Genomic DNA, 24,389 nt, shown 5'->3' with positions numbered 1-24,389 from the left:
AAAAAAAAACAAGTTTAAGTTCTGTGGCTCTGGAACGACCAACATTTAACGGAATTGATTACTATCAATCAGAGAGAGAGAGAGAGAGAGAGAGAGAGAGAGAGAGAGAGAGAGAGAGAGAGAGAGAGAGAGAGAGATATTATTCTTCGTTAATTAATTTAGACAGATGGTGTTCCTATCGGCGTAATTCTGAATGTTTACAACAGCCCATGCTTTCGGAAATCGTAGCATGTGAAAATTGTACTTAGAAATATTTCGGACAAGAGCGCATTTATTTTTTTTAGGCATTGTTTAAATTTGAATATAGTTTCCGCTTTGCAATAGTCCAATTAAAGTTACATATTCCAGAAATACGTAGGCCATGTAAGAAGCAAATTTCGCGCTGGATTATTAGGTTAGCCTTCGAGCGAAGATAATGTGTTGCATATATGGGTCCGAAAAATGGCAATTAAAGTTTTAATTCTTCTAACTGTGAAGGTTCTACACTTGTAGAATAGAAATCCTGGAGTCATTAATAAGTTAAGGGAAGCGGACGAAAAAGTTGTTCAAGACGAAAAAAAAAGTCTTTGGTGTTACGAACGATTCAATCTGAAATAATTTTTCATGCAGTGTAAAAAGGCAGCTAGGAGGGCACATGTCCTGTACATGATTTGTATATCCTTTGCTAGCAGGGAGGGGGACGTCATTATTCCTCTACAGAAGACGATGGTTAAACTGCATATGGATAATTGTATTTAGATCTAAAGACCACACCATAGATAAACACAGAACTTCTGGAGAGAGTTCGAAGGACAACCAGAGTACTGGCGAATACAAATCGATTCATGTAGGAAGACCGGTTTAGAAGGTGTAGCGTAAAGTTTGACAACTAGACATCTACGGAAGATCTGACCGAGGTGTATAAGCGGCTGAAGGGGAGTGGGGTTGATTTGAGTAAATTAAATGGTCTGTTTTCTCTCGTAAGTGAGACAATAATTGGGCAAAAGTATAAAATATCACGGAATAACAGAAGACTGGATCGCGCGAGTTGACTTGTGTGCAGTGGGTTGTCGAATATTGGAATAAATTGCCAACAAGTGTAGCACAGGCAGTGAGTTTGGCTGAATTCAATGCAGAATAAGTTGGTTACGTTATGGGAATAGAAACAGAATGAGTATTCTGTTTGTTTATTATTTTTTGGCTGATACAGAAAGAGTTCGTTTGCTTGCCTTACTATTTCTAATACTATTAATAATAATAACAAAACAGAATATTCATACCATTCTCTTTCCTGAAAGCTAACTATCCAATTGCGCTTTCCAATAATGTAATTGTATGGCGTATCATAATAATCATCCAGTAACCTCATATGTGTGTGTGTCATAAATATATACCATACAGTATTTTGCATAACAACAGAGGAGGTTGTCAACCAGAATATGGACTTGTTTAATAACATTTTATGAACGTTTTTGAAATATAGATTAGAAGTGGAAACGACAAATTCGCCTAATTTCTTAAACCTCGCTATTATGCGAAAATAGATTTGCACTCTTAAGATTTTTGATTTGCATTTGGGAGTTTCCATCCCTTCTTCAAAATCAGTTCAATCAAATGATAAATGCAGTCAAGTTTAGAACATTGAGGAAGCGCAGTGGAGCAGAAATCTAATCTCATTCCGAAATTTTAAAGCCACGAATACCCGATATCTTTAACAACATAAAAATTAATTTTCTTAACGGGTAATTTTCAGAATCATATATTGAAAGGATCTTCCCGGGCTAAAAATATCGTTTTCCTCCGCTTATATCGTCACGGTACACAAAATTGAATGTTGTTATTCGTGGTATCGGAACAGATATTGTATTCCTTCCTATAGTAAAATTAGAGAGGTCTCCATATTCAGATATATCATAGAAGGAAACCAACACCTCTCGGTTGAGTGCTCGGTTATATCTCCTCATATCGTCAATCAACCCATGCAATCTGCTAGATGAGACCAAAAAGCTTAAGAATTCCGTTAACCCGTCGTTCTAGACCCTTAGAACTAGCACATGTTATTTCCCTCCTACACTTTTTTAGTTTGTCCAAATTTCAGTACTCTATTACTAACCTAATTAATTTAAACTGCTAATCTTCTAGACTCGTAAAAATACGTGAACGTTCCATACCTTATTACGTTGGATGCATGGAATTACGGAGAACAACGTAAGCAGTGTTCATTCCTTTACAAAATATACTTGGCTTGGGACAGATAGATGCGAGCCACTTTCAAAAAGTTTTGATTTCGTAGCCCTTTGCCTAACGAAACATTCGAAAAGCTTCAGTCAGACTTTGGGTAACGTTTCATGAATTATTCTATTTTAGGGGTCATAGATCTACCTTAGTGGGTTCTTGCCATTCTTATTTTGTTATCAACAATACTGGCCCAGGGTTTTTCAGCCGATCTCGCGATCTTTCAGTTTGGTATTCTGATAAGGGTGGTCACTTTTGGGATATCACTTGACATACTTATACTTTGACAACGAAGAGTTTTTATATGTTAATGGATTTGAAGAGAAGTGGCACGAAATAAACTACAGGTAAATGACCTTTCATTAAATATTTAACATTGTGATAACGAACGTATTGTTCTTTTTATTAACCAATATTTACAGATCTCTTAGCACTCACAAGGGCCACCTTTATCGGATGGTGGATAGATTGGAAACGTCTCCCGTCTGTCCACAACTGACTAGCCAAGGGGCATACAGGTAGCCGAGGGCAAATCCTGGAATGGGAAATGAGGGATAGAGGAGAGGAGGTCTGACTAGGTCTTCCGGACTATAAACAACCTGATCGTCTTTGACCAGTACCTTGACAGCGACTCTCTTTGCAGTAGCAGGGGGGATAACTTCCTGTTGGATTTGACGGCGTTTTGTCTTGTAGCGACGGTTTTGAAACCAGATCTTCACCTGGGTTTCGGTCAGTTTCAACGCCTGCGCGAGATCTGCTCTCTCCGGACCGGACAGGTACCGCTGGTGACTGAAGCGACGCTCCAACTCGTACACTTGCGCGTGAGAGAAGGCGGCACGGGATCGCTTTTTCCTCGGTTTTATATGCTGCTGGTCATCCTGCTGAGGGATACCGTGGCAGTCAGCTGTAGTTGTTGTTACAGAGTCCCCTAGAAAATAAAAAAAATAATAATAAATAAATTCCTAGATAGAACAGTAATGAGTTTTTAAATAAAAACGTATTTGAGCCTTCTTCATTTAGGATCCGACACGTGGAAAACAAAATGTGGTACTGAATTATTTTGCCACATCTTTGCAGCTACTTCTTTTAAGTAAATATTTTTACTTTATTATTTCCTAGACTTATTTACAACATGGCCATTTGGCACAGCCTGCTAAAGAAAGGGTTTCAGTCACGACTGGCGAAACCAAACTAGAGTTCATTCGTTCCTAACTATTTAAGATTTTCACATGCCGTTTTTCTCTTTTTGTAAACGAAATACATTTTATGAATAAGTGCATTTTGAAAATAAATCATTTTACTGAACTTTTTGTCAGAACTATTTCGTTCAGTCTTACAAAGAACTATTATTAATGGGGAGTCGTCGGGAGCTGAATTATTTTCGTTATAGCATTGTAAAGGGATTTAAATCGCATAGAATCAGCTGAATAGGCAAGTCAGCTATGCATTTAAAAACCTGAAGCAGCGCCAAGCCAGCTGTTTCAAATCTTATTGGCTTCTCATCAGCCTGCGGGTGGCCTATATTAGCCAACGAAGGCCAAACTGTGCGAATAACATCCAAGCGGAGTATGGAAGAGAACTTCCTTTTACGGATACATTTTCCTCTAGAGTCCCTCGCGAGACACTGTACATATAGGCATCATCCGCCATATACCAGCTGGAAAGGACTCTGGTTCAAATCCCATCAGCAACGCTAGGAATTTTTATGGGCCTTTTCACAACATGGTTGAGTTAATCGATCTCAAGGGAGGTTTGCATGTTTCTTCCTCCCGGAAACTCTAGTTTTACGTTCAGAAAAACAGGAAAATTGGCCACAGAACACGCAATTTAATGATATAAATTATATACGTCACAATATGTTCTAAATCTCTGATGCGCCAAACACGATAACAAAAACATTTCCTCTAGAATGGAATTGCGATAACTCTATACAGTTAAATAATATAGAATTGCAGAGTAATCTGACGTTAAAATCAGACAAATTCGGGCTGCATTACTATCTTATATTATTTCAATAAACATGTTTAACATGATGATATCGCTTACTTGTTCTACTCCATTTCTTACAGTTTCTAATATCGCTGTCTTTACATGTGTAGATCAATACAGTCGATGCACATGTGTTAGATTAATCTGCTACTTTGCACTCATAGTGCAAATCAAGTTTAAAGGAAGTTTTTAAAGTAATAGATTAATTGATTTTAAACGCACTCCATTTTCAACTTAAAGGAAGCAGAAAAATTAAATGCAATGAAAGAGCAGGAGTCGTGCATTGTCAGAATTCCGTTCATCTTGTTCTTCTGGTGGGTGGGATTGCCCTCACATGCTTTCCAAATTGTTCTTCTTTTTTATTGTGCTGTTTTCCCGATTCGTCCATCCGTTTGCGGTTATTTTCCTGTTCGGTAATAAGATAACTCATTTGCGCATAGCTCACTACCCATTTGTTATACAGTTTTACTGCATTTGTTAGGGAGTGTGCGTTCCAAAGATTGACGGATCCTAAAAATCAGAGATTTCGCTTCAGATCCTCTTTCTGCATTTCTTCTCGGCATTGTATAATTTGTGCTGTTAAGGGCGAATCAATTCGTCTAGTAATTAGCTTTGCAAGTATCTAGTGTTTCGAAGCAGGATTGTGAAGTTTTCATAAATTTAGGCCGAAGTTGGAGGCAAGATTGATGTCGATAAGATGAAAGACCACACTCTAATTGCCTCTCTTAGTATCCAGTATTCTAACCCAGTCTCTACAAACATATAGGGCTGATTGTATAGGTGGGTCTGTGGATCATTTTATGGAAGCATAAATTGGGAATATTATTAAGTACTTTAAAAAAAAAAAATATATATATATATATATATATATATATATATATATATATATATATATATATATTGTAGCATGTTTGTCTCTCCCATGGACTCTCCCTCTCACAGAGGTCTCGTGGTTAGCATCTTTGTCCTTCTCAAATCGGGTGGAAAAGACCTGAGGCTTCAGTCCAGTCGATGAAGTGAAGAATTGTTATGGGCCTCTTTCACAATGTAGCTGAGTTAGTCGGGCTAGGGTCATCATCATCATAGGTTGCCGCCCCATTTGGGATTGGCGATCAGCATCTGTTGTAAACATCATGAAATATGTTTATTTCATGGATATTTTTCTGCCGGAAACTTTGGTTTTTCGTCCAGAAAACAGAAAATCTAACTCAGATCACACGTAACTTACACGGAGCAATATGGTCTTTGTCACTGATGGTCCTTCAACCGAACACAGTTGATACAACTCTCGCACAGCTCATATAATCGTTATCCTGTCTACACTGGGTAGAAAAGGCCTCGAGTTCGAATTACATCAATAATGTGAGGAATGTTTATGTACTTTTTCCACAACGTTAGTCTGCCTCAGGTGTGTGTAGTATTTTATTTATTTTTTTTTTTCTTTCGGAAACTGGGGTTTTTCGTCCGGTAAACAGGACAATAGGCCACAGAATATACGCAATTTTCACATAATATATACGCACAGTATGGTTTATGTATACGGCGCAGATGCCTGAAGTCCAACTATAACAACCCTTTAATTCCTTCCTGCTTTATCGACCACATAGCGCTATAAGCTTTAATCTTTCTATGTGCTAAGTGTTCTTCCCCACTACTTGCCCATAGACCATTGCATAATTTATATACCCTGATAGTTGGATGTTTTAAGAGTTGGTACCTTTTCCTCTTCGTTGACCCAACCCGGGTAATGTGACTTGCTATTACTGTTTTTATTTTTTGTTGGCAGCAATCGTTTTATAACCATTCCTTTTCCGTTTTAAGTTTCGGGCGAGAAAAACCCCTTGAATTCATTATAAAGGAAGGCTGATGACGTAGGAAATTATTCTGTCTTGTGCCTTGCCAGCGATCTTCATTATTCTGATGTAATAAAATACCTGTAATCCGAAATAGTTCAGATGAAGATAACTCGATTAGTCAACTTTTCCCATAGTCGATTTTAAACGCACTCCATTTACAACGTAAAAAAGTAAAGCAGAAAAAATGAAAGAAAATTATGTAATTTAGTAACGTGCTTTGAATGCTATAAATAATTTTCAATGTTTTTGTGCTTGCAAAGACCCACACACCCCTTGACATTTACTCTTCTCCGCTTCATTCATGCCAGAGTGGGTGTAAAATGCCTAGGTTCGAATCCCATCAATGACTCAAGGAATTTGTGTGGGCTTTTATAACGTTGGAGTTAGAGCTCAGGCGTGGGTTGCATGGTTTTTCCCTCCAGAAAATAGTTCGGTTTTTTTTTTTTTTTTTATTTTGTCTAGTAAAATAGGCAAATCAACCACCGAATACACTCAATATACAGAAATTGCATATTGTCGCCCCATAACCTTAGTTGCTCTGGCAACTAAGGCTCTGCCACAATTTCATTAGATTACGATTTTGTTATATTAAGGTGATTTGTTTTTTTACAGTTAAATATTAAATGTGTTGATTTCTGTGAATGAAATTATGAGAGAAAAATCGAAGAATTTTGGATAACTAGAATTACGCCATACACTACAAATTCGTCCAGTTGTAAATATTTCTGCATTTCAAGAAGGGAGGAGATGGAGGGAGTTGTGTCCTTTTATTCGCTAATATTGCTTATTCGGTGGAAGAATCCTCTGACTCCTTAGTGATAATTGCTTATTTTTGCATATCATTCTCAAGTAGGTGCATTTGCTCCAAAATTTGAGAAACCTGTTCCATTAATCCCAGGGGCTCACATCGGGTAAGTATTATGGGTTTGGCACACCCAGGGTCCTGAGCTGGATATCTTTTCTTGGTGAATCCCTTCTCTCTCTCTCTCTCTCTCTCTCTCTCTCTCTCTCTCTCTCTCTCTCTCTCTCTCTCTCTCTCTCTCTCAGGGTAACTGAGGAATTTTTTTTTGGCTGGTGCAGCATAATCTTCAGACTTCCTTGCACCATATGGCTAATAATAATATTCATCTATGACTCAAGAATCTTAACCAATCGTTCAAAAATATAAAAAAAAAAAGTTCCCCACGCTGACAATATTTATGGAAAAAGGGCATCAGAGAGGTCCTTTCAACTTATTTCTTGCATCATAATGGTTTCTTTCCTCATCATTTGGGTGTTGTTCATAAGTTGGTTGGCTCATTATTTCACTTGTGACACCTGTTTTATACTACCCGATGTTGGTCATCTTGTAGAGGATTGGTTCGCTCGGATCACAGAGATCCTTCCAGATTTGAATTTATAATATCTGAGGCACCTATGTGTAAGGAAACTGTATGTTGTTATTTCAGTTCTTTTGCAGAAATGAGGAGAGGAGGGTTGGTTGGTTTTTATTGGCGCATTAGCAACTAAGGCTATAATGCACCCCGGGAGAGGAGGGCTAACTACATTTAGGAACGTCATTTTAAGTTGGAACATGGTTTGTTTAGTCTATATTTTTATCACTTTCCCGTTAATGGCATTCTGGGCTATTAAAACGAAAGTGAAATGAAAATTTAAGATCAAAGTTAGCCATAACTGTGAACAATTTGCTAATAAATACAAATATCGGTTTTGAAGAGTCAAAATAGAAAATTTGCTTCTCGAAATGGTAGTCTTTCATTTTGGTCTCGGTTTAAAGCTGTTGGCCCTACTTCTGTCCATCCATATTTTCACCTCTGTTACATCCTAGTAATTCTACCTTTATCTTTAGATAAAGCTTTGCCTGCTTACCGATTTTTGTAACTAGGTATAATATAGTGGACATGTGTTATTGTTGAGGGCGGCTTCTAGAACGTTAGTTCAAATCCACCTGGTATCGCCGTAATTTTACAAACTCAGTGAAATTGGGCCAGACAAGTGTGGTTTGTGCTGGTCGCTTGGCTACCCAGAAGCAGCAATCCTCACCCGGAAAGGTGCTTCTGTGTACTCGTCCACACCATGGGAAGGTAAACCAGTTACAGTCGGTAGGGCCCTTAGGATCTCAGTTTATGAGAAAACAACAAAAAAAAAAAAAAAAATATATATATATATATATATATATATATATATATACACGCTTCTGGGAGACCACTCCAGAGGTTGAAGGAAGGAAAAAAAAGAAACAAAAAGGAAAATTAAAAAAATAAGAAGGAGAAATAAAATAATAAAAAGAAAGTAGAGCTTTATTCTTAACACTTTCCTTCACTGAACTCTTATGCACTGTTTTCAAAAACTAGACCTAGCCAAAGACATCAGTGTCAGCAGAAATTTTCGCCTTTTAAACACCTGACTGGCTAACACATGAAGAAGCGCATTTAGATTAAAGGGAGTTTCAATAAGTTTGGTCTCTTGACCAGGAAAAATTGTTCCCACAGTAGTTTCACGATCTGTCCTGATGTCCAAATATTGCAGACAGTCATACAAAACATCTCTCCAACTTTCGGCCTCCCCACAAAAATAGAGATGTTATTGCTGGGGCCGAATTTAAACAGTTTATCATTTAACGATCCATGTCCTGTAAGAATGAGCTGAACATTCTCATAGAGAACCACTTATTTGTGTGTCCATTAAATAAGAAACCCGAAGAATAAATATCTTGGTCACTAATCCAGCTTCGGATGTATCCAATCTGTCCTGCCATTTGTTCACTAACTCATTTCAACTTCTTTGTTTCGCTCTCTTAACATCTTGTTGTGTGCCAATCTCAATCTAAATGCGGTTGGAATCTGTTTACAGATATGAAAGTATAGCTCTCGAAATACTAAGTCCAATGGTAACATTCCAAGTAATACTTGCAAAGCAACCGTCGATTCTGTTCAACGAACACGTAGAATATCCAACAGCGTTGTCCTTTGCAATGACATTGAGTTTTCGTCGAAATCCAACAATTACCGCCCTATAGTACCATGCACCAGCAGTATAGGTAACCATATGGAGGAAGACTGCAGAATAGTAGAACTTCAAAGTTTTCTCGATGTCCTAAAAATAGTTGCAGTGAACTTAACTTTACTAGATAAATAAGAACGATGTGCAGAGAAATTTAGCTTTTAATCGATTGTCACTCCTAAATATTTCACTTCAGTTACAAGAGGAAGTTGAGTCCCATTAATTTTAATTTGAGGAGGTCTGTTTAGATCTAATTTAGTCTTAAAAATAATCATTTTAGTTTTAGAACTATGGTAAGCTTGTTCTGGAGTGTCCACATATATAGATCTTTTAATACATTGTTGGCAGAAGACTCTAAAGCCTTTGGGAAATTACCTTCAAATAAAATATTTAAATCATCTGCAATAAGTAAGTCTAGTCTTGTCAAAAGTTTGTGCTAACCATTCCTGTAGTACTATATTCCATATTAACAGTCCCAAAATCGAGCCTTGAAGACACCCTCGAGTAACCCTTCGCTCTACACACAAATTGATTTCACCAGTATTTTCCTTTGTGAAAAATAACTTCGTACTAAGTTAGCTAACTGCTGAGGGCAATTAACTTAACGTATCCTTTCGACTCCCACCAAAGGGAGCCGAAAGCCCCCTCGAAATCCATGAAAATAGAAAGTACATATTTATAAGAATTTTTTTATGTGACTCACAAAATCCACTAGTGCATCCTCACTGGGTCTTCCAGGACAAAATCCATATTGCTAAGGGGAAATTAAATTAGCCTCACGAAGGAGGGAAGTTTATTTTGGAAGTCATAAGGCGTTCCAGAATCTTCCCCATATTAGCCAACAGAGCAATTGGCCTATAAGACTTAGCATCATTTCTTGTTTTTTCCAGGCTTAGGAATAAGTTTTTAATAATGCTAATTTTCTAGCTAGTAGGAAATAAACCCTCACACAAACGCTTATTATATAGTACAAGCAAAATCCTTGGTCTCATCTTGTAAAATCTTAATATAAAGATATTTTCTAAAAGATCCATATCAGATCACTTAGGTGTGTTTTTTTTTTTTTTTTTTTTTTTTTATGCTGAGTCGATCCCATCAATACTGAATTTTCATTGGCGGAGTAGTTACCATTAGCTGAACGGATAGATAAATGAAAATCTGTATCCAATCCATCATCAATAGGAAAAAGCCTATCCAGTATTACATTAATTGTTCCATACCAATCCAAAGTTTCATTCCCATTTGTCTGCATGGTCCCAAAATTTTCCGGTGAATGTAGCCGATCTCTTGTCAGTTTATATAGAAGTTCTCAAGGATTATTATGATCAGATGATTGAACTGATTTCATCCACATAGTGCGCTTGTATTTATGATTGCTTTTGTATAAGTATTCTTAATACAGTATCAATGTATGTAACTGCTCAACCTCAGCAGAAGGCCAATGTCGATGGCGCTGGTATCATCGCCGAGCCGCATGTACTTGTCTTCTTAAATTAGACAGCTCATTAGACAACCGAAAACAAGGTCTACCTACTTTTTTGTTGACATGTATGATCCACATTAAAGATTCCTGAATGTAATTTGCTATTTCAGAGCAGTTTTATTTTCAAATAAATCCAATGGATTGGGGAAATCCAGATTAACGGGATCTTCAAAAGTTGTCCAGAGCTTTCGCCTCTCTGACTGTTCATTGCGTATAATGAAAAAATTGTTCTAACTTTTTAACCTATGCTGATGTTCGCCACTGTTCAGTTCTTTCTCTCACTCTTTTCCTCTTCTACAAGGTATAGCACTTCGAACTAATAGTTTTTGTAACATCAGTTGAACAGATTGACATAACTCTGAAAAAAGAATTTAACATTATAAACAATGCAACTTTAATTCTTAAAACTGAGTCAGGTAAATGTACCTCTTGGTTTTGTTACTGAACTTTATAATTCGCGCTGAAAATTATCCATGATACAACACAGCTTTCATCAATTACTCTAATTTCTTGTGGAATATTCTTTTTTTTTTTTTTAATTAAACTATATCAGAACAATCAAAATATTTTTCCTTCAGGTATCCCAAATTCCAATTGGTCTCAAATAAGTTCTATGAAATAACGTTACGCAATCAGTTCACAGTGCGATTTGGAGTAGCCACATAGGACTATAGTTTTTCAAGGAGGATGATCAAACTGTAATAGCGAATGCAGAACGATGCATTCATTTACTGCAGATTATATTTTACAAAATAAGCGTTGAGACTACGAACAGATTTGTGGATTTTCAATAGCGCACACTTCCCATCCCGCTACGGAAGTCTACTAATAGAAAATAAACTTTCTGTTTATAATCCGAGAAGACTACAAAGTCAGAGGAGTTCACCACGCCGGCTTGAACTATGGTCATTGAAGTGCGTGCACGTGAGTACCTTTTCGCTTGATCACTCGGCTACGCCGATCTCTTTTCTCGATCTGTTTCCCAATCTGGTGACATTGCATGGCCTCCAAGGATACCTCCCCTCCCGACCTCATTGCAAATGATTAATGATTTCTTGTGAGAGATATTCGAAGAAACTAGTTTTTCCGTGATTGCGTTCGCTTTGAAAATCATCGAATTAAAACAGATTCCATGAGAAATAATACTAATGAAAACTTGTTGCATAGTGTCACGGAAAAGTTTCAACATATATTAGAAAACTCTGAAATAATTTTTTGTTGGATGCCTTTTTGGAATATCCATATCATTTACTTAAAAATAAACTGCAGGCAGGGTCCCAGTGGAAAGAAGAAACTAGCTAACTTTAATCCTTCTAATTCCTTATTTCTCTCTCAAAAAACGTCTATCACTCTCAGACTCATCTTTAATAACACCTTTCCTTAGACATGTCTTCTTCTGACTTCCAGTCTTGCTTGTCATAAGCATATCTCATATTACTTCCTCTGCATCTAGAAAACTTTTTTGCCTTGTGCTGTTGGCATTTGTTTACTTCTAAACAGGTACAGACTTTATACAAATTACAAATCTGCAATATTCTGGATTGGTATTCCCACATCTGAGGCAGTGCTCTTGAAACCTCTCTTAAGCTTCTTGACCTCCATCGAAAGACAGCAATCAGGATAACTAGCGATTCCTCACTTAAATTGATTCCATTGTCTATGACACATGTTCACTTAATGCTGGATGCCTTTTCTACAGGTATTTTTATGGGTACTACGATGGATAAAAGGGTGGTTGAATGGGGGAAGACAGAGTGATAAACAATTGACGCTGCTCCTCGTAGAATAAAGTTATTAGTGGGGTACTCCATGGTTCGGTGTTGTGCCCAATGTTGTTTTGTATATTTATCAATGATGTAGCGTTGATATTGATGAAGGTATATCAGACTTAATGTCGAAGTTTGCAGATGATACAAAGGTTGGCAGGGTTAGTAATGGCAGTGTGCTACTGCAACAGGTTATAGAAAAGTTGGGCAGATGGGCTGAGTACTGCATATGGGAAGAATCTACCAAGAATATGGGTAGAAATATATCAACTGTGTGGTACTACACTTAGGAAGGTAGAAAATGAAAAAGACCTGAGAGTGTAGCTAGATATGAAATGTTCAGAGCAGTGTAGACAGGCTGCCAAATCAGGTCATGGGGTATTGTCAATGATATACAAGAATTTTGCTAATACGGAAAGAGAGGTAATTATCCCTTTGTATAAGGTAATGGTTAGGCCACGCCTTGAGTACTGCGTACAGGTCTGGAGACTAGATACATGCGAGGTGATCTGACTGAGATGTATAAGGCCTCGAACGGGTTGAGAAAGCTCAATGCTGATGGGATTCTTCCTCTTGCTCAGATTAAGAACCTGAGGGGACATAGATTCAAACTGAGGAAAGACAGTCGTAGAATAGATTGTGCTGAAATTTGCCTTTAGCCAGCAGATAGTTGATTGCTGGAACAAACTTTCATCTGTTGTTGTTGTGGAAGTTGATAATTTAAATAAATTCAAGGAGGAACTGGACAAACGTTTACAGGAAACGGATGTGCGAAATGGCTTATTTTTTTGGCTGATGTTACGTAGCTGAAACAGGCCAGCATGTTTCAGGTTGTTTTTTTTTTTTTTTTTTTTCCTTTGTCTGAGAGAACCATTCCAGCGAAGTGGAGCTGATCAAATTTCCATCCCGCTTAAATAGTATTCTTCATTTTATATTCAACGGGATTTGAATATCAAATGAAGATTTGATTTTCAACGGGTTTGAGATTTGATATTCAACGGGTTCCTTCCACGAAGTACCAATTTAAATTCATGCGATTTTAGCTTCTTGAAAGACTTCATAAAAATCCATCTTCGAATTTATTCAAATTGAAACACACTAAAAGTTTTCAGTACAGTATTGTATTTCCCAGAAAACTAATAGAAATTAAAGTACAACATGAAGTATTTTCTATCTTCTCAACCTTTAACTTTGCGTAATATTGAAATTTGGCGTTAATAATCAAGCGCATTTCAACAATTCTCAGTATTTTGTTTCTCAACTAGTTCTTTCTTCTGTTCTTTAAAACAACTTTCCTTCACATGTATTTTCCAGAAATCTAATAGAAATTCAAGACAACAAAACAAGTATCTATCTTCTGAACCTTTTTTAACTTTGCGTAATGAGGAAATGTGTGATTTTAAATAAGTCGATACTGATATGCATTCTTGCCCCTTTTAAGCGATACTGGCACATAGTGACAGTTTTTCTATATATATAGATATATATAAACCAGGAAACTGGACTGGGCATCAAAAATTGTGCCATTTCTTAGATGTACACTATCTTATCAAAAAATCTTAAGATAACCCTCTGATTGTAGGAGATTTATTTATGTATTATTATTATTATTTATTTATTTTTTTTTGAATCATTCCTTTTTTGAACGATTAGCAAACAGAAGGAACTAACAGACTTCCAATGGAAAATGATAGTTGAATGTCATGTGTAGAAAATGTCTGTACGTGCTATTGTTCAAAAAAATAAGCACTCCCAAAGCAATAATTGGACAATATACTGAAGAATTAAAATCCAGGAGGTGAAACTAAGTCCAAGAAAAGACTAGGTAAACTAAAAATACTGACTGTTAGAAGCCGGGGAGTCTAAAGCTGGTTACCGTATCTCGCAATCAGAATCTGAGTTTGGAAGCCACAGGCAAACCAATGCGTGAAGAGCTGAAGGACATGACTGTTCACGGGAGAGCTTCAGCCCACTAGCCTTGGTAGTATGAACAAGTTAATTAATGTACGCAGCACGTCACATTTGAGATGAGCATTAGTAAACAGTAATAATTCATAATTTGTAATAAAAAAACAGTTCCAAAAAGGAAATGTTTTATGCAAGAACAGAGAACATTTCGTTTCTGTCCATGCGACATATTGCCCATTCAATCCTCAAGTTAGCACGCTGCAATAAACGTAATATCCAGTACTTCAGCTACACTACACATCAGAATTGTACGCCATATTTCTAGCCTTGAAGGACGTTAATGAACTTTCACTTTAAAAATAAAAATCATCACGTATGCATATATTCTTTCAGTGCTGGTCGTGCTCGGAACATCCTCTTTTGCCGAAAATCCGAACCACATTAGTTGATTACAGCTAAAAACTGTAATAAACTAATAAAATTCTGCTGGTTCCTGGATCATTAGGAATCCGTGGAAATGAATGCCCCGATTATGATGATGTCGGTACGATTTTGCCTCTCCTTAAAGTTCCATGCAATGACTAGAAATCTTTAATTAAAATGACATGCAAAATACAGCGGCCATTGTTCTGGGAAGCACAGACCTCTAAAAACTGTTTTACATCAAACAAAAACCAGAACAATGGATATCTAGCTTAAGATCCAATGAAAAAAAGAGGAAGTCACTCTTGGTCGAATCTGTATTGAACACACGTACCTTTGGGAGAAGTTACCTTCTGACAAATGATCAGCGTCCCCAGAGCCAGAATTGTCAAATTCGGCCCAGTTCATATTTTAATGATAGAATGGCAAAAGCAGCGAAAGACTACTTTTACCAGTCTTTTGAACTTTCATGATGCTTTAACATGTAGTAGGATGTTGCAGAACTATTTACCTTTCTAAAAGCAATCAATAAATATAACGACATTTGACACTTTACATTCCATAAGGAACAAATGTACTTTATAGTTGCCAATGCGCCAATAAACCTACAACAGACCTTCAGTAAACCTTTAGCTAGAATATAAGGTATTAGCATTAGCCATATAGTGCAACCAAGACGCAGGCTTTTGCTACGCCGGCCAAAAAAAAAAAAAAAAAAAAACTTAGGTAAGAAAAAAATTCTTCAAACTGCCAACCTAAACTATCGCGGAGTCAATTTTTACCAGTAATCAACAACTCGCTGGCTAAAAGAGAACTTCCTACAATTTAGTTTAAACCTCTTCCCTTGTAAATTGAATTTATGGTCTCTAGTTCTGGAAATCTTTAACAGTGAAAATTTCGCCTTCATTCATTTTGGACCCCTTTCAAGCAGCTGTCTTTTTTTTTATTTCAGATGTGGTCTCCATACATGGACGTAGTATTCCAAATGTGGCCTTACAATTGCCTTATACAGTGGGATTATGACCTCCTATCTCCACAGGATATTGTTAGATAAATCATCGATGGGACACCACGGGCGTTCCTGGCCGCCTGTTTGCAGTACAGTACAGTACTCGGAAAACTTCATAACTGCCAGTATCGTATCTCCCAGATCCCTTTCTTTCTTTCTCTGTTTTTAATTCAAACCCATCACGGGTATAATTTATTTTGGGGTTGCGATTCCCCAAGTGTATGTTAATACGCCTAATAAATGCACGCTGTCGATTAGCATAATGCAAGGCACATCAAACCCGGACTGGGGATAGAGCTTCACAAATCCCGCTTCACGCTTTCCCAGTGTGATGAACGTGTTTGGTTGGAAGAGGATACCTGGAGAACGCTTATCTGAGTGTATTGTCCCAACTGTGAATTTGGGATGAGGAGGAAGTGCCGTTTTCAGAAGGGGTATTTCTCATTGTATGGACTAAATCAACTGGTGGCACTGCATGGATAGTTCTGAACAGTTCTGTGTGGCCTGCTTTATGGCAGTTTTGTAGAAATGGCCCTTGTACCCTCTGACACGAAAACGCCCCATGTCACAAAAAGGTTCGTGAAGGCGTAGTTTGAAGAGAATAACGCCAAACATTGCAGTGACCATTGGGAAAGTAGTGTGGCCACCAACAAAGTCTCTGACACCAGCTTCAAAGGACATTAAAGGAGAGCTACTGGTAGAGCGAAATAAAGTACTGTTACCTTATGCATATAAAGATAGGCTTAATGAGACAGTTCGTCCAAACTCTAAACAAAGAAGGAAATTATTTCAAGCATATCTGTCCTAAATTTCCATCACTTACATACGAAAAAAACCAAACTGAAAGAGACCCTTGGACTGGTTTTCAAAATGTACACAATTTTTTTTTTTTTTTTTTTTTTTTTTATCGGTAAACAAACACCCATATTATGAGACGATCGCGAGTGACATGCTGGAGAAGTTCGGAAAAACAGTTGCAATATGAGTGTCAAAGCACACTTCTTGCCCTTTCATTGTAATTATTTCTCGGAAAATTGAGGTAGTTTAAGTGAACAGCAGGCGGAAAGTCTTTAAAAAGATATTAAAGAATTGGGGGGGGAGAAATATCGATATGATGGCCTCTGCCACCGGATGCTAAAGAGAACAGCTACCGAAAACTGGCTGCCTAAGAAAATCGAAAAGGCGCGTTTAATAAATAAGATCTTTATTGTACAGTTCACCGGTACACGCAGGTACCACGACCATACAATACCCTTCACGGCACCATGCCAGGGGTTAATCTTGTATAATCCGTTTGTGGCCATCTGTGCTTTACAGGAGGACGTAGCCTTTGATATTTCAATTTTTGCATATATTTTTTTATATAAAAATAACATTTGTAAAAATACAAAATAAACCAGAAGTACCTCCACCATATCTTTTTTGTTTTTTTTTTTTTGTGAACAATTCTGACCTGATAGAGTGAACTTCAAATAATTTTCCATTAAAAATGTAGTCTAAAAATAAGAATCGCAAAACATCAGAATACTGCATATGAATTATTATCGGATTATCCATAATAGATTAATAGATAGCCATATCCTGTTTTACCTAAAGTTACAAAAATGAAATCGGCAGTTTCCAAAAGGTGAAAATCAGCTGATTCCTACGACATTTGCAATGTTTATGAAGGAGATTTGTATGAGAAAAAGTTTTTGAAATTCATAAAGACACGCTGTTCGTTTTTTTTTTTTTTTTTTCAAAAACAAATGTTTGGAGGACCATAATTTTAAAGAAAAAAAATTGTGGCACGTTAACATAAAAAACTGAAAAACATTTCCGAAATATGACCAAAATCGCACTGCATACCAGACTAGTACTCATCATACCGATATCAAATTCCACTTCCGAAGGATCTTTTTTTCTAACCTAAATGGATTGAAAAATCTGCTTAGATTATAAAAAAAAATTGAATAAAAATGATCAACAGTGGGACAGTGAAGGCTTGAACATTGTGGCTATTACCAAACAATCACAAGGACATCGTCAAAAATATTAAGCCAGTGAAAATTGGGAGACGAATTCATAAGTAGAACCTCATAAGGCGACAACAACATCCAGCTCATCACAGCACTAATGAAAAATAAGTTATTTTCAGATTGTTTGTACGTGTACAAACATGATTAAATGTCTCTCGGCTGACGTTTGTGTTCGCATGCTGAGCTGGCAGGTGGAAAAAATCCGAATAACTTGCAGGGAAAACCACAATCCCTCTGCCTGAGGTCAGCTAACTAAAGCCATGATCGAGAACGCCTATGGCAGATGGGAATCGAATTCAGTCCTCACGAGACGGTGATGTATCGTATCGACTAAACTGCCACGTTTAATTGTAATGCACAGAAAATAACAATACATAACATTTTTCACAGGATGCAGTTATTTACTCCTGACTCTGTTCATATGCATGATATTCCTTAAGTAGGGTCCACTTGATCATTCTGGCGTTAATGTTCAAGTGAAATATGCAAATAATGCTGAAGTTTAGGTGGTGTTAATGTATCATTCGCCCCTGGGCAGTTTGCTGCACAGTCGATTCGCATTACTGTTAGTTTTTAAAGAAACTTAAGTTTGTTTAAGTAACAACGTATGTAGAATTCAAGGTATTGAATTCTACACATGAATGTTCTCAATAGTTCTTTAATCAACTTTTTATACTGCAGTTAAATAACTAAATGGATTTTATTGTTAAATACATTTTATATCACAAAATTTCATTTTACGCTATAGAAGTGCAGAACGCCATATTCTGACCACGACTTTGGAAAAACTGCTGGATCAGGCGACGTGCACTTCGAATCCACCGAAATAGTACACTCCACTCCTGACCCTAATGTGAACGCGCTATTCATCATTATGGTAGAACGCTGTGTGTGAACATAGCGCTAGGCCACATTCACGCGTACTAACTCAGATCAGATCGCAGGACATTTGTAGCTGCTTCGCAGCTATTACATTCTCCGAATTATAAAAAAAAAAAATCGTGTTTTCCTGCCTCCTGTAACACTCCAGTGCTTATGGTATTATAGGGCCGACGCTAACGTTTGTGATGCCTGTGGCAAAACCTTGTAACGGCGCTTAATTCATATCATATCCTAACACACATGTATATATGCAGTGTAGCACGGCGCCTGTGGCAAGTACCTCACTTGCGTATCCCTAACGCCGGCCCTGGGTATACGATATCATAAACTCTACTTATTCTACATCTCTTTGAATAAATACCTTCCCTATTTTCGAAAGCACCATTTTTAGTCTGCCGTTCCCGAGTGAAAAGTGGTAAAGCGCGAGGGTGCATAAATACATGTGCTTTGAGGGACGTGGTTCGAGTCCGCGTGATTGCTAAATACGCTGCTGTTTTTGGTAATCTCTATCTCTGATCGGCTGGTCGTCCCTTAGTATAAATAGAATTTTTTGTTATTTTAGTTATTTCTGTCCTTTGAAATTTCTGGCTCATCAGTCACCCAGACCATGGTCCGCCAATTGTTATAGTACTCTATGATGAAGAGAAATTGGTCATTTGTTAGCTGCCCTCTTCTCTTTCATTCCGTATACTTTTTGTCAATTCGTGGTACCGACTGCTTATGTAAGAAGCGTTTCTTAGACCATCAGTTTATTGATGAAAAGGGATTAAATTATGACATGATTGCGTCACGAAATAGGTAATGAATGATCATGGCCGCCTGTAGAAATTGTCTACTATAGTTCAGCGTTTCTCAAACCGGTGGTACACTAACTCAAGGTTTCCACACCAGCTGGAAAAAAATAGTTTTCGAATTTCGTCAATGATGCGAAGAATTTATTGTTCTTTTTCACAAAGTGGCCGAGTTAGTCTGTTTTAAGCGAGATTTTCTTCCTAGAAACTCTGGTTTTTCATCCAGCAAACAGCACATCGACCACAGAATACGCTCAATTTAGAGACATTATATACGGCGAAATATGGCCCTAAATGACAGAAATAACAACAACTCGTGAACAACAAAGAAATGGGAAAAGATACTTGAACGTTTTTATTTTATTTATGCTTTTCGCCGAAGCTCTTGGAATTGCTGGTCTTTTTGGAACGTTTTAATTAACTACTGGATAATACTCGGAGTTTAATGTCACGAAGGAAAAATTTGCTGCCTGAAAATGTAGGCCTGCGTATCGTGCTCAAACATCAACGTTCAAACATCATCTAGTAAGGATGTTGATAATTACACTAAATACTATTCTACTTCCCATAGCTAAAATGACAAATAGTGCAATCGTATTGCCCATCCTATATTTCGCTTTCAGCAGTTTGGCCATTGAAAAGAACGAAATATATGAATGTGATTAGGAAGTTTAAGCGCAACGTAGTCTAAGATCGATTCGTTCTCCATGAACGAATCGATCGAATTCTACTATCAATATCACTTGCTTTAACTTCATTCAATATAATCTCCAGTCATTATCTAACAGAATAAAAATAACCAAGGCAAATTCCTTGTTCATGTATGAAACCCTGGATGGTTCATTAAAATTTCAGAAGCAGTACAAATATATAAATGTTAGCATTCCAAAAAGGTCTAGAAAATCAACGCATATTTTTATCTCGCGTACCGTACCAACTACAGGGATTCAAGTGCACTATTTGCAATACAGTACTGCTATGTAATTTGGATCAGTAATGGGCAGGCTCCTTTGATTTTCCTGCCTTTATGAGAGTTAAGAATTTATAAAAATCAAAGATTTTAGACTTGTAGAAACTTTGACTCGTGGAATGCCTTGTAAATGGAGTTTTCCTTTTCTGGTAGCGATTTTTCAAATACACAAATAATTTGTACTTCTTGTCAGGTGCAATAGCACCGGATTTAGCTTAATAGAATTTATACCCAGGTTAATTTATCTTCCCTATATTCTTAACTTAAAATCAATTAAAGTTCTTACATGAACATTCCAAGACATTACATAGGACTTGACCATTAATAGTAAAGAACACAAATTGCACTGTCATTAAAACAGTGTAGAGTAACTTGTGTTCCATAAAAGTTGCCTCTGAACTAGCGCCAGTTCTGTTTACAGAAGCAATCGTAACAGCAAATAGTCAAACAGAATGCGCACACACAAATTATCGTAATTGTAGATTGAGTTATTTCAAAGAAGAGGAAAAACAGCTATAAAATACTCATCACAAAGTTGAGAAAACTTTATCATAGTAACAAAGACTGCGTCTTTTACTGTACATCTTGCAATCGATCTATTTTTACTTTTAGCATAACTGTTTTAGGCGAATAGAATGATAGTGCTATCGCAATATCTTTTTTAAATTATCTTTACAACAGTTTACTTATCTTAGTGCATTGGTAGCTTAATTAGTAACACTTACCTGATTCAAGTTTGCTTTCGTCAGCTGTCAGCAGATTACGCTCCCCTTGACTTCCGTCACCTGATCCTCCGTATTCTGCCTCGCATTTCTCGAGGGGAACTTCTCTCTGGTGTTCTTTGAGACCTTTTTCACCGGACTGTCTTCTTTCGAGAGTCATGTCATCAGCGGATGATGGAGAAATTGGGGGACTGATCTCCGTGTAGTTCAGGTTCAAATGATCGGAGTTGTGGACATTTATCACCGTGTCGTCTCCTTCTAATGCTCGTGTTGACATCCTGCCCATTTCGAGTGCCTTTAATTTGAATAAGTGAGACTTTGGGTGCGAGTCCAGTTTGCCTGCACCCACTATATCTTGTCCGGGATCCCGTTGGCGGTCACCTATGAAAGATCTCGATATCGGGTCGTTTTTTGTCAGGATATGAAAAATGGAGAAGGGCGTCAGGGGTGACGTATTAGGAAACGTCATCCCACGGTTTGTCGAGAATTCGTAATGACCGGGTGTCCATTCGGACAAAGATTGCCGTGGGGTTTCCCGTTTATCCATTATCCCAGGTGAGAGCATGTCACAACCAAGTAGAGGGGTCCCCTAATTCACTTTTCTTGTCAATCAAAGGACAATCCTCTCCACTGTGGGAAGATCGCCACTTAGTCTAAGGATAGCCCCTGTTCGGATCAACGGTAGCGTCTCTAATCAACTTCCACGTCCTACTTCAGTCACGAATTCGTCGCGTCTTACTGATAACGCAAAACAGTTTTCTAAAACTGAATCGAGTCTCTACGAGTTCGGAATGCCAATCGAAAGCAGCTATATAAAGACGCACGTACAGATATTGTGCTCTTCCTAAACTACACTCGCTTACAAAATTCAATCGGAAACCCTACGATAGATGTAATCCTCGCAAAGACACGTGGAACTGCGATCGACAGACAAACAACTGGACGTCGCCATAACGACCCACTAATATGCCTTCATTTCGTCATCGGCAGGCCTATCAGGATGGAAGAGGCGGAGACATCACTTCACGCATTCCATTTCCCGACCCCAGAGCGAAATACGGAAGGCGAAAGGAGGAGGAGGAGGGGGGGGGATCGGGGAGATTTCAGAGGGAGGACAGCAATTTGTCACTGTAGCGGGCAACAGTATGTGCCTTAAAGACCCGTGTAATGAGGCAAAAAAAGCCTGAGATTTATGGCACTGCTCAAGTCACGTGGTTGTAGGAGGTACCTTCTCAAACGATACCTCCATAATCTGGATCCAAGAACACTTTTTAGAAGGTAAGGACATTTCCGTTAATTAGGCTGCTGGATCATCCAATGTAAGGTGATATGCGCAGAATCATATAGTGAGGTACATTGGCGATATAAAAGCTTAATTCATAAAAACGAAGCATTGGACTGAATTCTAATTTACATGAGTCCGTGATACATGTACTTTGATACTTGTTCTTTAGGTTTTCTTTTTAAACTCTTAAGTGAAACGTTTCTAATAAAAGAAATGTTCAACATCGCATGAATTTCAATCATACATAATCAAATGTAATATAAAGATTTAATGGGGAAAATATTCTATATTTTTTCCTCACTTGGCGATTAACTCGCGCACGTGAAAAAATGGAAAATAAATGAATCATTACTAACTCGCTCTGGAAATGAAGTCATCAATTTTACCGGTGGAAAGTTGAGGATTTAATTTTTTTTTTTTACATTTATTGTTTCAATAAATTATTAATAATCGCAATTTCGTGAATTTATTTTTAAACATTTGAGAATCAAGCAAAGACTCAAAGGGCCGATGAATATAAGACCAATTCGTGAGAAAAAAATTCAAAACCAAATTAAGATGAATCGTTAGCATCGATGCTTAGACGGAGTTCATCAATAAACATATATTATTGATTTCCTTTGTTTTAATGAATTGATAAATCTAGGTTGAGAATATATGTCAGAGAAGTTGATATTAAGCTTCTGTCTTAGTCTCTGAAAAAGGCATATAAATTGTTTAGGAAAGAGTTTAGTCAAATTCAGACATTTAGGTCCCCAACTTCTGCAAATATTCTGCCTTCTGCAGAATATTTTCAGAAGTTGGGACAACAGATTCTGCGATAACAATATCTGGGACTTTTTTTTATAATGAATGGATTCCCTGTGTATATATTCGATCCGGGATTTTACAGTATAAATATCATGACTTCAAACAGATGAAGCGTTTTCTAGAATAGAAACGGAAATGGTGTTGACTGCGATTGAAAAGGACTACGGAATATGACTCTCAATATGTTTGACGTTTCACAAGGTTCATTTGTTTTCTGACCTCTTTGATTATATTGCAAAAATGAAAGGCAAATTTATAATGTTTTATGTCAAAAATTTAATGTCCCAACATTATAAGATCTTGCCTAAAAGTATAAATTCTTTTTAAAAAAATCCATCCATAGATTGGATTGTAATCTATATCGAAACAATTGACGCCACGAAGAGTCTGTCAATAGTCGATTTTGCTCGCTGCGGGATGAAAGGTTCTTTTCGGAAGAGAAGACCATGCAACATTCTCCCGAGACAAACGAACATAGCTACTATATATGTATTATAAAAAGGGAGAAATAAGATCATTGTTTCCTAATTACAGCAATTTGTGTTCTAGCAATTCTTTCCGTAAACTCAGCATAGCTAGCTAGCTCCTTTCAACTATTCACAGTGCTCGATATCTCAGAGGGCATTGCTATAGTTATGCAAACAAGATCCTGTAGCGTTCTTTGAGTGATATCAATTAGTTCTCCTGACAAGGGCACTATATTTGGAGATTTAATATTTTGATATTGTGCATTTGCCGTGATAATGGAGACTTTTTCAATAGCGAGAGGGCAAACATGCATCACATGTGTGGACTTGGTAGATGCAATGTAGCAGAGGCAAGACATCAGAAAAGACCTTTCAGAGAATACATGAAAGATTATGGAAACAGGTTTATTTAGAAAGTTTCGGAGGGTGGCAGACCCGTCAGTTCCAGTACAGCAAATTCGACAGACACCTGGAAATTTTTGAGGAGGTCTATGGTGATGCTTTTACAGGCTTATATTCAGGCGCACAGTGGTCACTTTTTGGTCACTCACACGAAAACAAGACCTTTTATAAAGGCGAAGATACTAAATGAGGAGTATACAAACTTTCGGGATTGGCGTGCCAGATTAGCTCGCATGTGAACAGTGTAACACTGTTTCCCTCTGGTATGGAATCTCCTGGTCCAGTGGCGAATTTTTAAGAAGGCAGGCAGGCATCTGTATGCAAGGACACTCGTTATTTTTCAAAAGTGGTACTCGGCGAGAGTTGGATTTTAAATACTTCTTGAAAGCTC

At 37.4% G+C, this 24,389-nt stretch overlaps 1 protein-coding gene across 1 annotated transcript; it reads right to left on the bottom strand.

The window, feature by feature from the left end:
• Positions 1–2,663: 2,663 nt before the first annotated feature.
• LOC150089680 (uncharacterized) lies at positions 2,664–21,503 on the bottom strand. The gene is made up of 2 exons (XM_090390073.1): positions 21,038–21,503; positions 2,664–3,142 (listed from the first exon to the last, which is right to left on the bottom strand). The coding sequence occupies exons 1-2, from the start codon at positions 21,501–21,503 to the stop codon at positions 2,664–2,666; spliced, it is 945 nt and encodes a 314-aa protein (XP_090246199.1).
• Positions 21,504–24,389: the final 2,886 nt, after the last annotated feature.

This window comes from Mastigoproctus giganteus, chromosome 2, assembly GCF_048544385.1.
Source record: "Mastigoproctus giganteus isolate SK-2022 chromosome 2, ASM4854438v1, whole genome shotgun sequence".
Taxonomy (NCBI): Eukaryota; Metazoa; Arthropoda; class Arachnida; order Uropygi; family Thelyphonidae; genus Mastigoproctus; species Mastigoproctus giganteus.
The sequence above is the reverse complement of the archived record's forward strand: the minus strand, read 5'-3'. Positions and strand labels throughout refer to the sequence as shown.

Excerpts from the sequence above, each read along its gene's own strand:
- LOC150089680 (XM_090390073.1), bottom strand. The coding sequence starts at position 21,503 with ATGACGTTTCCTAATACGTCACCCCTGACGCCCTTCTCCATTTTTCAT. Across the intron at positions 3,143-21,037 it reads CGAAAGCAAACTTGAATCAG|GGGACTCTGTAACAACAACT; the intron begins GTAAGTGTTACT and ends TTTATTTTCTAG.